At 39.1% G+C, this 16,439-nt stretch overlaps 1 protein-coding gene across 4 annotated transcripts in view; it reads left to right on the top strand.

The window, feature by feature from the left end:
* LOC137186526 (unconventional myosin-VIIa-like) overlaps positions 1–16,439 on the top strand; it is a 70,724-nt gene that overhangs the window by 22,080 nt on the left and 32,205 nt on the right. For 2 of the 4 annotated variants that reach the window (XM_067595520.1, XM_067595523.1), the window contains exons 5-17: positions 868–989; positions 1,795–1,937; positions 2,192–2,305; positions 3,302–3,370; positions 3,733–3,817; positions 4,240–4,316; positions 5,781–5,900; positions 6,956–7,098; positions 7,541–7,751; positions 8,645–8,780; positions 9,090–9,196; positions 12,005–12,142; positions 14,459–14,617. In XM_067595520.1, the coding sequence (XP_067451621.1) occupies positions 868–989; positions 1,795–1,937; positions 2,192–2,305; positions 3,302–3,370; positions 3,733–3,817; positions 4,240–4,316; positions 5,781–5,900; positions 6,956–7,098; positions 7,541–7,751; positions 8,645–8,780; positions 9,090–9,196; positions 12,005–12,142; positions 14,459–14,617 (1,624 nt within the window). Of the gene's footprint in view, positions 1–867; positions 990–1,794; positions 1,938–2,191; positions 2,306–3,301; positions 3,371–3,732; positions 3,818–4,239; positions 4,317–5,780; positions 5,901–6,955; positions 7,099–7,540; positions 7,752–8,644; positions 8,781–9,089; positions 9,197–10,106; positions 10,483–12,004; positions 12,143–14,458; positions 14,618–16,439 lie in introns of those variants that run through there. The other 2 variants (XM_067595521.1, XM_067595522.1) reach the window with 2 other exon arrangements.

Below are 16,439 nucleotides of genomic sequence, written 5' to 3'. Positions count from 1 at the left end.
GACTCCTCGTCTTTTTTTAAGATTTTTTATTTTTTATTAGTTTATTTGTCAGGGACGATGCAAAAATACATTGTAACAGGTTAAAATAACATGAAACAGATGTATTGCATGAAGGATTTGTCCCTGATTAGGCTTTTCAACTTAAAATAGTCACAACATATCACTACCAGAAATACATTAATTAAATAAAGCTCATAATAAATAGTGACATTCTCAATATCAACAGTATTTACATCACATAACAATCAATTTACATGTGTTGCATATGTGTATGTTCCCTAATTCATGACAATGATGTATTTATGTGCATAATACGACTGTATGAACAGAGACGATCACACTGAATCTGATGTTTTCTGTTCAGCTTTGGGCTACTTTCCCTAAATCTGATCCAAACGGTATCTAGACTGCAGCAGAGTGACCTCAGTCTGAATGTTAACACTGGAAATCAGAACAGCATCATCACGCTAGTCTGGAGAGACAGACGACAGCTGCGTTATATCACTATCTATCTATTAAACCTGAGGCTGGATATCCAACATCAATTTCTTTAATGTAGCGACTAAAATGTGTCTGAAGCACAAAACAGCAAAAGTTGTCACGTAATGAAAGTTGTAACAGAGTGATGGTCTGACTGTATGTTGTTTAAATATGAATATCCACATATTATTATAGATATTTCCTGATTTAAATCATTAGTTTGTTTATTTCATATTGTATTTGATTTGGTTTGTGTTGAACACTGATGCATTTGAAAGGTTCAATTCATTTGTTGCATGAAGGAAAGGAAGGTATCGACAAAAGTACAAAGAGCAAAAATATCTTGAAGCAAACTGACTGAATGTTTTTAAATATCTGTGTTATTAGCGGTGAATCTGGAGCAGGAAAGACAGAAAGCACCAAACTGATCCTTCAGTTCCTGGCAGCCATCAGCGGTCAACACTCCTGGATAGAACAACAGGTCCTGGAGGCCAATCCTATACTAGAGGGTAGGAACACACACACACACAAACACACACACACACACACACACACACACACACACATAATATGAAGCTTCAGCATCCAAATGAGTCAAATCAAGTAGATATCTTTCAACGTTACAGTCTTTTTAGCACCAAAGTCCCTCTTTTTGTTACTATACTTCCACCTGCAGCTCAACAGGGAAACACTGTCCGAGGAAACACAAAGAGGGAATTTGATGCTAAAAAGACTGTAAATGTGTCAGATATCCACTTGATATGACTAACTCAGACTGCTGAAGCCTCATATAAGCTTCACATCTACTTTTAAATGACTGTGTGGACACACTGTGGATTTTATCCTCCATCACTTACATTGAAAGCACATTTGAAGGATCTTTTAATATCCAGTATGAACAGGAGGAATGATTACAGCGAGCAAAACCTCTTTCACAACATGCTACGAATAAAAAAAACATCTACAAATAAGGAAAACACATGCAAAAAGATAAACACTGCAACATTACACCATGCTAAATGCACCTAATGTCTCCTCTCAGAGGTTTGCAGGTCTTGACCTGGTGTTAAGATTTAGGTTTTCTTGAACATGTTCTCCTCATGAAAGCAAACAGTTGACACATATAAACACTCCTAAAAAAGGACAGATGAAAGAGTAGCAACCAATCGATGTTGGTTTGAATATTTATGCTTTCTTTAATATTTTCTTGCATGTGAAACCTCATGATAACACACACATATATACACACATACAGCCGTGTTCTTATATCCATATAACATCATCATCACTGATCTCTGTCGTTTTCTCCTGCAGCCTTCGGCAACGCTAAAACCATCCGCAACGACAACTCATCCCGCTTCGGCAAATACATCGACATCCATTTCAACAAGAGAGGAGCCATAGAGGGAGCCAAGATAGAGCAGTACCTGCTGGAGAAATCCAGAGTGTGTCGACAGGTACGACACAGAACGACACCTGCACCACAGAACACCTGTTCAAACTTTACATCTCTGAGGATTTTCTGTGATTAAGACTAAGATGCAGTTTGTTCTGTGACAGAAATCTGACAAAATGGCAAAACTAATGAGATTTTCAAGCTTATTTTTCTGTTTTGATAGACACCTTTAAACCTAACATTAGCATGCTAAAGTTAACATGCTAACCTTTACATGCTAACACTGCTAGGATTTCTTAATATCTCTCTCTGCAGGCGTACGATGAGAGGAACTACCACATCTTCTACTGCATGCTGAAGGGAATGACTGCAGACGAGAAGAAGAAACTGGGTCTGAGTAAAGCCACCGACTACACCTACCTGACCATAGTGAGTCATCTTTCACTTTTACCTACTTGTGTTCAGCTGTTGTGTCATCAACCTGATAGCTGTTGCAGCAGTTATTGATCCTTCGTTAGAACAACCTTCAGGACTTTCTACCTCTCAGTCGCTGCACAATAACAAACATTATAACTGATTTAAAGGGAAACAAACAGAGATGATGTGTCAATAAGTTGAGATATTTCCATCACCTGTAATGCTGGTTTGTTAAAGGGTCACTGAGTGATGTAACACATGTGCTGAATCAAATTTCTTCTTCATAAAACATTTGTAAAACTATCTTTAGAGTATTTTAAATCCTGCATTGTTAACATCTGTGCTCACTGGCCTGCAGTCTTCTTCTTCTTCTCTGCCTTTGTTGGTCCATGGCAGCGTTTCTCAGCACATTTACAGCCGACAAACACACTCATAAAAAAAACATAAAAGCTCCGTACAGAAAGGTTACTAGAGGTCAAAAACTCCACAGGGAACCTTTAAGAGATAAAAAAGCTTTCAGGGATGTGAAACATCAGCTGTAAATGTCACGATTTGGTGTCAAACAGCCAGAATTCTTGCTTCTCATGTATTAACATTACAATCGAGCATTAGAAAAAAAATCTGACACTTTGCTCTGTGACTTGAACGTAACATATATACACACATGTTATATATGAGAAGCACAAACTGGGGCTGTTGTTGACATACATACATGATGTTTGTGGATAATATATATATATCTATATGAAAGACTGTGAAAACATATTACAGCACAAAATGAAACAAAATAAAACAAAAGGGCGTATTTACATTTTAAAAATTCATGAGAAACTCTGAGACGATTGAACTCTTTCACAAACAAAATACACCAAGAACATATTAGTCTTGAAATGATAATATTTGTCATATCTGATTATCTTTAAGGTGAGTTTTTCCTTGTAAACCTGACTCTCTCTCTCTCTCTCTCTCTCTCTCTCTCTCTCTCTCTCTCTCTCTCTCTCTCTGCAGGGTCACTGTACGGTGTGCGACGGCCGTGACGACATGAAAGAATACTCCAACATCCGCTCTGCCATGAAGGTACTGATTAAAACCTCACACTGATATTATAGTGCAGCACAGAGATGTTAGCTCCAGGTGTGTGTGTTTCTTATTTATTAGACTTTGATAACGAGCTCTGGAGTTGAAATGACACATCCTATTGTATTGCCTTATTTAATTTAATTAATTAAAGCATTTTGCATTAGTTAATGTGTGTTTTCTCTCTTTTATCACATACTTTTAAGCAGGTTGTGACACAAACAGCACAAAAACAGATTAATATATCACATAGAAGCTTCTTCTTCATTACTTCATCTTTAACTGATTAAATATTACTCTCAAAAAATGAATTTTCTTTCCCACATTGGAGTTACAGTTTTTTCCGTCTCTCTGTTCTGCAGGTTTTAATGTTCACAGACAAAGAGAACTGGGAGATTTCTAAACTGCTGGCTGCTATATTACACATGGGAAACCTCAGATATGAAGGTAAAGACAAAAAGAATTTTACTCCTCATGAATCACTTCAGACTAACTCTGTGCTGAGATCTGTCTGTACACATCTACATTTGATTGATTGATTTGATTTATTGATTGGGACAGTGTGCAGTTTTAAACATTAAAGATGCACTGCACTTGAAGCTAATTTGCATCCGTAGTCCCCCTGCAATCAAAACATACAACAACACAACAACAAACAGTACAAAGCAAAAAAACAAAAAAAAACAAAAACAAAACAAACAAACAAAATACAAAGCTACATGTAACACTGAGAGAGCCACATTTACTGTCGCAGCTTTTAAAAATATTGTCATATTTATATTTATGTGTTTCATTTTTATCCTTTCTGTGTGTAAAGAATACATATACACATATATATATATTCACTCTGTTGACCTTTGACCCTGCAGCTCGTACCTATGACAACCTGGATGCCTGCGAGGTGGTGCGCAGCCCTCACCTCACTACTGCTGCTACTCTGCTGGAGGTGACACACACACACACACACACACACACACACACACACACACACACTCCCTAGCCCCTAACCATCATGACCAGATATCTGACCCTAAAACCAAGTCTGAACCTTCAAACAGGCCTTTAAATGTGTCAGAAAGTGAGCACCAGTCACAAAGATAGATGTACTAATCAGTTTCAGTAATAGATGGTTCAACAACAATAATAATAATAATCATAAATTACAGTTCATTAATGGCTTCCTGTTAACTCGTCAGGTATCAACATTTTGGTTTTGCATCCAAATCCTTCAGTCATAGTGAGCCTCACAATAACTTTAATTAATTTCTAATTTCAGTCTGCCAGTTTAATTAATGATGTTGGCATTATTCAGTTTTTTTTAACGCTACTGTACCCCAGTTATTATAATAATTAATAATAATTAGCAAAATTAATATTTAGTTTAGGGGTGTCCTGGTTGCGTTGGGACACTGAGTCAGGCTGGTGACCTTTGTTACATCTCTCGTCTCTCTACATTAATATCCTGTCTGTTCTCTGCTTTCTGCTGCTGTATGTAGTAACGGCCAGAATGTCCAAAAATACTAATAAAAAATGAATAAAATAAAATCATGTTTAAGTGGTTTAAAAGTTGTTTTGTAATTTAAAATCAACTCAGTTTAAAGTCCGATCAGGAGAGACTTTGATTCAATTAATTGATGTAGTGCAATAAGGAAGGTTGAAGAAAAGACCCCATCGTGACGTCATTATTTTAAAGGGGATTTAATGCCATGAGCTCCACATGAATATCCTCTGATGGCGTTTAGACACTGAAGGCGTGGACGCCCTCGGTCAGCTGATTGAGGTGAAAGCAGGAACACAGAGAGAGAGAGGGGGGGGGGGTAAATATAGTAAGCATGAAGATAGTCCACACAGTATGAGCTACAGTAAGATCCTGGAGGGACTGTGACATATAATGGGTCTCTGTGCAGAGAAAACTGTACATTAACTTCAGTATTTTGTTCATGCAGCAGCAGAAGAAGAGACATCCTGCCACAGATATTATACTAAATACTAAAGGGCACAATAGAAAATATTAAAGGAAACCATCAATGGAAAACTGTGGTGCAGGTTTGATCTTCTTCTAGGTTTACTGTAGCGTAATTATGCCTCTGCAGCTGAAAAATAAACTAAAATAAATATTGTGTCAGATCATCGAACAGTCTCAGGGGCCTCCAGTATGTCATCCATCCATGACTTTGATTACTGTTCACTTTCATGCAAATCAAAACCTCAGGAAGCATCATCATCATCATCATCATCATCATCATTCAGAAACTGACAAGTCATTTTTTTTGAGTTAACATTGGCAGAGACTGACATGAGCTCCTCTTGAAGGTTCCCAGGAAAACACACTATTTACCAAATGTTCATACTTCCTGTGTGTGTGTGTGTGTGTGTGTGTGTGTGTGCGTGTGTGTGTGTGTGTGTTCAGGTGGACGGGAAGGATCTGATGAACTGTCTGACCAGCCGAACTCTGATCACCAGAGGAGAAACCGTCTCCACGCCGCTCAGCATGGAACAAGCTCTGGATGTACGCGACGCTTTTGTTAAGGTACAAAACTGCATCGATGTTTTTGAATTATTATTATTATTATTATTTTTATTATTATTATTATTATTATTATTGTTAAAGGAGATATAACGTGCTTTTTGTTTTTGTCATATTTTCTGTTACTTATATACTGTTATAATGTCAGATAAAAATGCTTCCTGCAAGTCAAAAGTCAAAACACTTTGTTACTTCTACTTCCTGATGACATCAGATTGTTTGCCCACAAAACATCTGTTCTGTAGTCTCTGTTGCTAAGGTCAGGTTGTTAACATCCACTCTCATATTTCAGATGTGATTCAACTCCGACATGTATGGATGTATTTGAGAAGTTTACATTTTGAGTAAAGAAGAAGAAAAATAAGTGAAATCCTGCTGCTATAGTTTGTTGATGTCGCCCGCTGACTCTATATAAACATGGACGATGCGTCTCTTCTTCCTACCGTTGTGTAAAAGTGAAGCTGAAATATCTCCTTTTCGGGAGCTGCCATCGTGCTTGTGTGATGTCATTTGGAGCCAGAGCTGTCAATCATGACGTCAGACCCCCTTTCTATATCATCAAATAACTAATTACAAACAAACTTATCAGAAAAATGAGCACCTGGACAAACATCAGCATGTTAGGAACTATTTAAAATGACAGAAACCATCTTTGGGAAACATTTATTTGACGGGTACTTTGATTTTTTAGTTTGGTTCATGTCTCATCCGCTAACATGGAGGGGGCGGGACTTATGACCTATACCGTAGCCAGCCACCAGGGGGCGATCCAGATGTTTTGGCTCCACTTTTAGGGAGCTGTCATGACGTCCAGTACAGTCAATGATGTAACCTCCAGAGCTGGAGGAAGTCAGAACAGGCTTTTAACTGTAAATAATGCAAATATATGCAGAATGGAAATATAGACCTGGAAATGTGCAGAATATGTGTCCTTTAAAACTGAGATCCATTACAGGACGTTAATGTGTTGAATCATGACACAGCCTCTGTGTGTGCTTTTTTCTGTGTGTGTGTGTGTGTGTGTGTGTGTGTGTGTGTGTGTGTGTGTGTGTTTGCAGGGTATTTACGGACGTTTGTTTGTGTGGATCGTGGAGAAGATCAATGCAGCCATCTACAAGCCTCCGTCCTCGCAGCCCAAAGTCATGAGACGCTCCATCGGACTGCTGGACATCTTCGGCTTTGAGAACTTCACCGTCAACAGGTACAAAACACAAACTTTATGCAGCCCAAACCAAGATTTTTGTTCTTTTAAAATTAGCATTTGAATGATTTATGCTGTATTTATTTTAGTTAAACACATATAATTGATGTTTTATTGCATTATGTAAAGCTCCATGATATATTTATATATAAATAAACTTGAGTTGATTCCCTGCTGTTCTTAATGATGCAGCTTCCTGAGGAGATCCAGCTGTTATTTGCATTTCTTATTATCAGATTAAATTCTCTTCCTGTAGCTCTGAGCAGCCGTCTATCAACATGGAATCAGTCTTCTTTTCTCTTACAATGTCAATATATTCCATCTTAAACTAAAACTTCTTCCTCTCACCTTCTTTAATTGAAGAGCATCAACGTAGAGTGAAATTCTTTTTTCATTGCACTCGTTTTCTTCTCTTCTTCTTCTTCTTCTCTCCTTCCTGCAGCTTTGAGCAGCTGTGCATCAACTTCGCCAACGAGAACCTGCAGCAGTTCTTCGTCCGTCACGTCTTCAAGCTGGAGCAGGAGGAGTACAACCTGGAGCACATCAACTGGCAGCACATCGAGTTCACCGACAACCAGGACGCTCTGGACATGATCGCCATCAAACCCATGAACATCATCTCGCTCATCGATGAGGAGAGCAAGTTCCCAAAGGTACAAACACTCAGTGAACGTCAGACAATAGCAGCATTAAAGCCTCATACATGTATATATATTGTATATTTTTTATAATAGTAATGTCTGAGCTGTCTGTGTGTAATGTGTTGTAATACTCTGCAGCTCCTCTCGGCTTTACGGAGCTTTATAGTGAGTTTCAGCTCATTGTTTATCTGTCCGGCTGCAACTTTACTGTTTTGGTTCACTCTCAGCGCTCTCATAGTGTCGTTTTCAGAGAAAAAGCTGTAAAAAAGCCGCTGTACACTACCTGCTCAGCACCAAACAACAAACAGACACAGTTAGCTGTAGACTAGCTGGTGAACATAGTGGAGCATTTAGCAGCTAAAGAGCCAGATATTTCCCTCAGGAGTTGGTGGAGAACAAAAACAGAGCTAAAAGAGAGTGAATATTGGACTCACATTCACCAGGTGGACAGAAACACGACTCCACATGAATGATAATGTTGCTCCGTAACTGCTGGATGTGGAAATAAGCAACTGTTGGAGCTAGCATCCAGCAGCCGACGGTAGCATTTCACTTTAACATAGGGCCTGAATGATACTGGATTTGTGGAGCTGATACTGATATTAGGGAATAAAAAAAATCTGATATTTACATACATGTAATGGAGACAGGATATTTTACAATTTAACAATAAACTTTCTTGTCTAAAATGACATCAAATATACATAAAATGAGGAAGTATATTGGTCGGGCTCTACTTTAAGGTACTTCCACATTGGTGTGATAGTATCGTGGTAGTTGCTGTTTGGTTTGTACAGTAAATAAATAGTTGGAGCCACCAGCCGGTTAACTTAGCACAAAGACTGGAAACGAAAAAATCCACCTGCCAGCACCTCTAAAGCTGGTTAACGCGTTGTGTCTTGCAGGGAACAGACACCACGATGCTGAACAAGCTGAACTTTCAGCACAAAGTCAACACGAACTACATCCCTCCAAAGAACAACCATGAGACTCAGTTTGGCATCCAACACTTCGCTGGAGTGGTTTTCTACGAAACAAGAGGTCAGAGTCACTTCATGCACACCAGAAAGCATTTAAAGATGCAGATGTATAATTAAAATGTTCCTCTATTAGCTATTAGCTTACTATTATTAATGAATCCAGTCTGATGTGCTTCCACCTGTTACTACTGTACATGTGACTGTTGCTAAAATATTTGATGATCGCAGAACATTTACTATTAATGTGCACGCTGTAACACAGTGTTTATGTGTGTGTGTGTGTGTGTTCATGCGTGTGTGTGTGTGTGTGTGTGTGTGTGTGTGTGTGTGTGTGTGTGTGTTCATGCATGTGTGTGTGTGTGTCCTGCAGGCTTCCTGGAGAAGAACAGAGACACTTTATATGGTGACATCATCCAGCTTGTTCACTCTTCTAAGAACAAGTTCATCAAACAAATCTTCCAGGCTGATGTCGCTATGGTAACACACACACACACACACACCCAAACTCATTCAGCCACAGGTTAAGTGTTTAATAAGTAAAATTTGCGCTGATACGACACATTCAGTGACATTGACGGAGATGAAAATCGGTGCTTTTGGTAACTTTTCCACCAATGCACGAAGCAAATTAATTTTTTTGTTCCAATATCAAGAGTTGATTGAAACATAAACACGGCAGCAAAGATACTTTTACCGTTTATAAACCGTAGTTTATCTCAGCACAAATTAACTAACAAAGACTTGTTGTGGTACCAAAGGAGGCTCGACCTGCTCAACTTTTTCTTCTTCTGCATGTCTTCCTTAATTTGCATGTTTCTCAGTAATGTCCAGCTCAAAGCTAACATTACTGTCTTCTTGTTCTTCTCTGTGTGTATGTGTGTATGCGTGTGTGTGTGTATGTGTGCGTGCACGTGTGTGTGTGTGTGTGTGTTCACTTGCATGTCTTTTTTCCTGCTTCCTGGCAGTTTCTGTGTGGTTACGCTCCTGGTAGCTCAATAGGTCTACCTGCCAGCACTCTTCCCAAGGTAAAAATAACAAAATACATCCCCTTCCTCCCCAAATCATAATCCTCATGGATTCATTTCTCCATCAGAAAATCTTATTTTTAGCCTTTCATAACCATAAACCATAATTCCAAAGCTTTCTTTTTTTGGCATGTGTTCATCAAACTCTGGCTTCAGAAGTGGTCTGAAAAAGCTTTTTCTACCTTTTTTGCTTTTGTCTTATGCTTTGTTATTTTTCAACTCTATCTATATCCAAATAAAATTACATTGAAATAAATTTAATGTAAATAGAATACAAGTCCATGCTGTCCTTAGTATTTAATGGTAAAACTGAAAATATAACTCATTAAAGGTCCTCTGAGGTCTAAATACTGTTCATAATGTCTGAGTTTTATGTCTTATGTCTTAATTTTTACTAATACTGATGCTACTGCGGTAGAAATTATAAAATGTGAAGTCACGGAATAAAGCGTAACACCAGTAGGAAGTTGCCGCTGGTGTTACGCTGAATTCTGTAACCCTTCAAATCTTGTGACCTTTTGAAGCTGAAGTTGTCGGACCCAGCGGTTAGTTATTAGATGTCCTGGTACGCAGAACACTTACTAAACCAAACCTGTTGTTTTCTGTCTCTTTATGTGTTAAATAAACACAGACATTGTGTAAAGAAGGCAGGTTTGATGGAGCTAGCGATATGCTAGCTGTTTGTGCTAAGCTAGGCTAAACGCGTCACGGAGCTAACGTTAGCTTCTCATCTAACTGGTAAGATATTTCTCGACGGTTTAATGTATTTCTCTGAAACTTTTAAACTTTTACGTTGAGATAAAGCCTAAAATATCATCCTGGCACTACTGTTTAAATAAGGTTACTGTTAAAACAACTTTTAAATAATATTACTGCTAATTTAACATATCAGTAAGCTGCAAATAACATTGATTGATGGAAGAAACTACAAATACCACAATGTAAAAATACTTCATTACAAATAAAAGTCCATTATTTAAAGCTGGAGTTTGGAGTTTTTACATATTTTATGTTTTTTATATTTTATTTTATAATTTTAATCTGAAAGTAACTACAGTAGTCAAATAAATCTGCAACAGACGTACAATATTTCCCTCTGAAATATAATTGAGTAGAAGTATTAAGTAGCAGAAAATGGAAATACTCAAGTAAAGTACAAGTACCTCAAAATTGTACTTAAGTAAATGTACTTAGTTACTTTCAACCACTGGAATTATTTTCATTATTGATTAATCTGCCTATTATTTTTCCAGACTGATAATAAACTGTTTCATCAGTAAAATTAAGAAAAATGCTCATTATAATTTCCCACAGTCCAAGAGATTTATTCACACTGCTTCTTTTATTTGACTACACAACCCAAAAATAATCAGTTTATTATCATATGTGATAAAACACAGCTGTACATGTCAATCTGATGAGTTCTCTGTTTAATGGTTTAATTAATGGAGTAATTGATAAATTGTTGCTGCTCTGATTTAAATTTAAAAACATGTTTATATCATTATTAATATCTTCTTTATGATTATAATTTCTGCTCTGTCTACACTTTATTTATTTATTGGGTTTCCAAACAGATAAAAGACAAGAAGCACACCAAGCTTCAACTGAGACTTTAAGGGTTTATTCTAACTTTGGAGCCTCATTTATCCTCCTTACCGACCAGCTAGCACGACATGATTGGATTCCTTATGTTGTCTAATTTCATATGATACCAGTATCTTCACTCTGCCTTTAAAACTGAGCCTCCTCTGAAAGACAGTGATGTCAAGAAGCACTGAAATCCTTACAAAACACCTTAACAAAGAATGACACAAAACAAAACAACAACTTAAAAAAAAGGGATTTGGTTATGAGAAATAAGAAGTTGAGTAGTTACGTGACAAATATATAAGTAAACATCTATATTGTGTGTACACGTACACTCACACATAAGCAGAATACACAACAATAAAACACAAAATAAAGAATATCAATGAATGGCAGTAAAAGTTTATCATCATATGTGTCTAAACTGCTGATTGTCTCATTCAGCTCCGAACCTTCAACATCAGCCAGACAAAGACTTTATGTTTAGAGACAGAAAGAGGAAAAGGGTTCATGTCAGAGCTCAGGAAGAGAAAAAAAAGACTCCTCTTTGTTTCTGACCCTGACATTTTTAACGCTGTTTCACTGTTTGTGTCCATGTCACTGTGTGTATGTGTGTGTGTATGTGTGTGTGTGTGTGTGTGCGTGTGTGTGTGTGTGTGTGTGTGTTCAGGGGGCAGAGACCAGGAAGCGTTCGCCCACTCTGAGCAGTCAGTTTAAGAGATCTCTGGAGCTGCTGATGAGAACTCTGAGCGTCTGTCAGCCGTTCTTTGTTCGCTGCATCAAACCCAACGAATACAAGAAGCCGATGGTGAGTTTCTGCACTCTATGTATGATCAGAATATATATATATATATATATATGTATATTTGTAGGGATGTAATTGACCAGCATTGCAATAGAGGCGTGAATTCACTTGGTTACAAGTAGATTGACTCTCTGATCACTGGTGACATTTGTTTGAAAGTTCAGTTAATAACTGTTAAAATGAATCAGGAGACAAAATAATGTAAACATGTATAAAACAAGTCTAACCAAAAGAAAGGAGTCATAGATATGTTGGTATATGTGTGATTATATGTCGAGTCTGGAAAGTCATGACCTCACAGTCGACAGACAGTCAGAAGTTGAAACTTGACTGCAGGGACGTTTACAGTATTTAAAGGGGTGAAAGAAAAGGGGTTATGGGTATGTTTGTGTTTGCTCAGAGCCAGATATTTTTCTCAGGAGTTGGTAGAGAGTAAAAACAGAGCTAAAAGAGAGTAAATATTGGATTTACATTCACCAGCTGGACATAAACACGACTCCAAATGAATGATGATGTTGCTCCGTAACTGCTGGATGTGGAAATAAGCAACTGTTTGCTAACAAGTTCAACATATCAGATTAAAAATAATATGTCAGTGTTGTGTTCGCAGCTTGTTTCTGCTGCTCCAGAGTGGACAGAAAAATCAGTTATTGCAGGTTTAAAGGATAAGTTTGGGTTTTTTAAAGTCTGTTTTAATACAATACAGATGTGTTGATGGTTCTTGCTCACTGTTACAACTCCTGCTCTCCATACTGACACTGAATAAACCTCATATGAGGCCTCAGTTTGCTAAAACAAGTCGTATGTTCGTTCCTTGCTGAGCTGCGGCGGAGGGATACATTCTAGTCGTCCCGTGTAGATTTGTTGCCGGAACCGGCTTTTTACTGTGTATTTATTTACACTTAATCACTCATTAACTGTTATCAGCTCAACTGGTGATATTTTCTCGCAGCTCCTCTTCTACTGAGCCTTGCAAACTGTTTATTTATGATCATTTTATCAGCTGTTAGCCACAACTTGGTCCTTTCAGGGTCCCTCAAAACGAATCTCTGGAACGCATTTTCCCATCGCTGGTTTCTTTCACGACACACCAGATAAACACAGATGTGATCTATGTTCCATGTCAGGTGCAAAACACTCAAAAAGTCGGAGCAGGTTGTTACTATAATATTAGTGTCCAAAAATAGTCAAGCTATCAAATTTGCAAAGAAAAAAAGTCACCTGAAAGTTTCCTCTGAGAACGTCTTGAGTAGTAAAAGCCGGATAACATCAACAGACTCACACGCAGCTACCAGGATGTATCCCTCCGCCAAAGCTCAGTGAGGAACTTCGGTCTGTAGAAACAAAAAGAGGGAATTTCGTACTAAACAGCTGAACTTTGGAACGAAGGAATTAGTGTTGTTCTGAGAGCTTCAGTATGGAGAGCATACACATACATAATAGCGCATCAGTATTAAACCCGAACCCATCCTTTAAAGTTGAGACGCCTCAAACAAGGAGTGAACTCGGGGGTTAGGGTTAGGGAAGGGTTAGGGTTAGGGAAGGGTTAGGGTAGGGTTAGGGAAGGGTTAGGGTAGGGTTAGGGTTAGGGAAGGGTTAGGGGTTAGGGAAGGGTTAGGGTTAGGGTTAGGGTTAGGGAAGGGTTAGGTTAGGGTAGGGTTAGGGGTTAGGGTTAGGGTTATGGTAGAGTTAGGGTAGGGTTAGGGGTTAGGGAAGGGTTAGGGGTTAGGGAAGGGTTAGGGGTTAGGGTTAGGGTAGGGTTAGGGTTAGGTTAGGGTTATGGTAGGGTTAGGGTAGGGTTAGGGTTAGGTTAGGGTTAGGATTATGGTAGAGTTAGGGTAGGGTAGAGTTAGGGTAGGGTTAGGGGTTAGGGAAGGGTTAGGGGTTAGGGAAGGGTTAGGGGTTAGGGTTAGGGTAGGGTTAGGGTTAGGTTAGGGTTAGGATTATGGTAGAGTTAGGGTAGGGTTAGGGGTTAGGGAAGGGTTAGGGGTTAGGGAAGGGTTAGGGGTTAGGGTTAGGGTTATGGTAGAGTTAGGGTAGGGTTAGGGTAGGGTTAGGGGTTAGGGTTAGGGGTTAGGGAAGGGTTATGGTAGGGTTAGGGGTTAGGGGTTAGGGAAGGGTTAGGGGTTAGGGAAGGGTTATGGTAGGGTTAAGGGTTAGGGGTTAGGGAAGGGTTAGGGGTTAGGGAAGGGTTAGGGTAGGGTTAGGGGTTAGGGAAGGGTTAGGTTAGGGTTAGGGTAGGGTGGGGTTAGGGTTAGGTTAGGGTCAAGCTTTGCCGCTCTGACCTGAAACTAACAGCCCTCCTGTCGCTCTCTGCAGTTGTTTGACAGGGAGCTGTGTGTGCGTCAGCTGAGGTACTCGGGTATGATGGAGACCATTCGTATCCGCCGTGCAGGATATCCCATCCGATACACCTTTGTGGAGTTTGTCGACCGTTACCGGGTGCTCATGCCTGGAGTCAAACCAGCGTACAAACAGGTACAGATGTGTTTGTTTTAGGTGTTAATATGATTTATCATTGTACAGGGGTGTGTGTGTGTGTGTGTGTGTGTGTCATGATGGTGTTTTTGTGATTCCTGGGATCAACCAGGTGACACCACATGACTCTGTGTTTTGTCACCATGCAGCTTTTCCTACGAGCTAACAGCAGCTTGTTTTCCTTGGACCTCCACATGTTGTGTTTCCCTCCCTCCCTCTGTGTGTGTGTGTGTGCGTGTGTGTGTGTGTGTGTGTGTCACATTGATAAGAGAACTATCCAGAGTTAATGTTTGTATTCAGGGTTCAGATTGGGCTCATGATTAAACTCAAGTTTGCACACGTGTGACTGAAATGATGATTACTTTACTCAAACATTGAGATCACAATTGTTAATGTTTAAAAAGCTAATTATCATATTTTTAGCCAGATGTTCATGTTCTCAAGAGGATGAATTGTAATAACTCAATTTCTTAAAGCAGCTGGGCCCTGACAAACTTCCCTCTGCACAGAGCAGCGTGCAAAACACTCAGGTGGCAGCTTCTCATTTATAGTCGACACTGATGATCACTCTCACCGGTTAAAATGACAACAAATGTCACAGGCCAGCAGATCGTATCAGTTGTTGCTAATTAACGTTAATTCTGTGAGCCACTTGATGTGGAGGCCGAGGTGAAAGTTGGCGGATGTCGGGTGTCTGTGCTCGCTGCACGCCAGTGTCTGGACTCAAAGATCAGTTGTGAGGGAAGACATCTCACTCTGTAACACTACTGTTCAATCTCCACTGGACTCAAACAGCAATAGCAAAATGATGTATCTGATCATCAGTTTCAGGAGATGCATTCTCCCAGTTAAACTAAGATTATCAGCTTGCATAATAAATAAGATGTGCTGTGTGTATTTCAGTGTGCCAGATACATATTTAATCAACTTTTCTGCCACTGTGAACATTTATATCATTTTGTAAACTGGGTATCCTTGGCACAAAAATGTCTTAAGTTCAGTCTTATACAATTTTCAAGTTGTAGCTACAAGTTATGAACATTAACTCAAGACTGTTTCCGTCGTCTCAGTCTGCAGGTTTCAGCTCAATGTTTTGAGTTTTAGTTATTTATCACGTTAACCCACAATGGATTCAATAAGGTGTTTGAATGGATTCAGATCAATAAGCAGATCTGAGACTGAGACTGGATTCTGATTGGATAAAGTGCTTTCAACCCAAGTCTAATTGCAAGAATCAGCAGCTTATGTGATGTTTGAAAAGGGATGCATGACGAGGTTTACATTACTGTCCTTTGTTGGGTCCCAAGTACATCTTCAGACATTAGCTGTGTCTCAAATCACATACTTCTGTTAGTACACTTTCATCTAGTACACTGTGTACACTATGTACTTACTGGTGTAGTGCGCAAATTTCTACAGGGTAGGGTTGTCTCAAATCAAACACAGCTGTTGTGCACTTACTGGAAATGACGATCGCAAATTAGCATTAGCTAGCGTTAGCATTCGCATTACCCTTCGCGCTACCAAATCATCACAGACTGCTAAATTAACCCAATAAACATACTGATGGCTTATATCTGACAACAGTATAGTGGTGCTTAGTGCTAAAAAACACATATATAACTTACATTTGTATAATGTGGCGATGTTCACCGTAGTTACAACGTTCCCAGTCGCCATGTCCAGTTTGAAAAGTGGTCCCTCCCCTTCCGCTACGTAGCCAAGATGGCGACCATTGAGGGCGAGAAGTGTCCATAGTTCCACACTCAACTTTTTGACCGTTTTGAGTGCACCATCCGGGTTCTCACAGTGCATTTTTCCA

This window comes from Thunnus thynnus, chromosome 7 (assembly GCF_963924715.1).
Source record: "Thunnus thynnus chromosome 7, fThuThy2.1, whole genome shotgun sequence".
NCBI lineage: Eukaryota > Metazoa > Chordata > Actinopteri > Scombriformes > Scombridae > Thunnus > Thunnus thynnus.
Note: the sequence above shows the minus strand (reverse complement) of the source record. Positions and strands in the feature narration are given on the sequence as shown.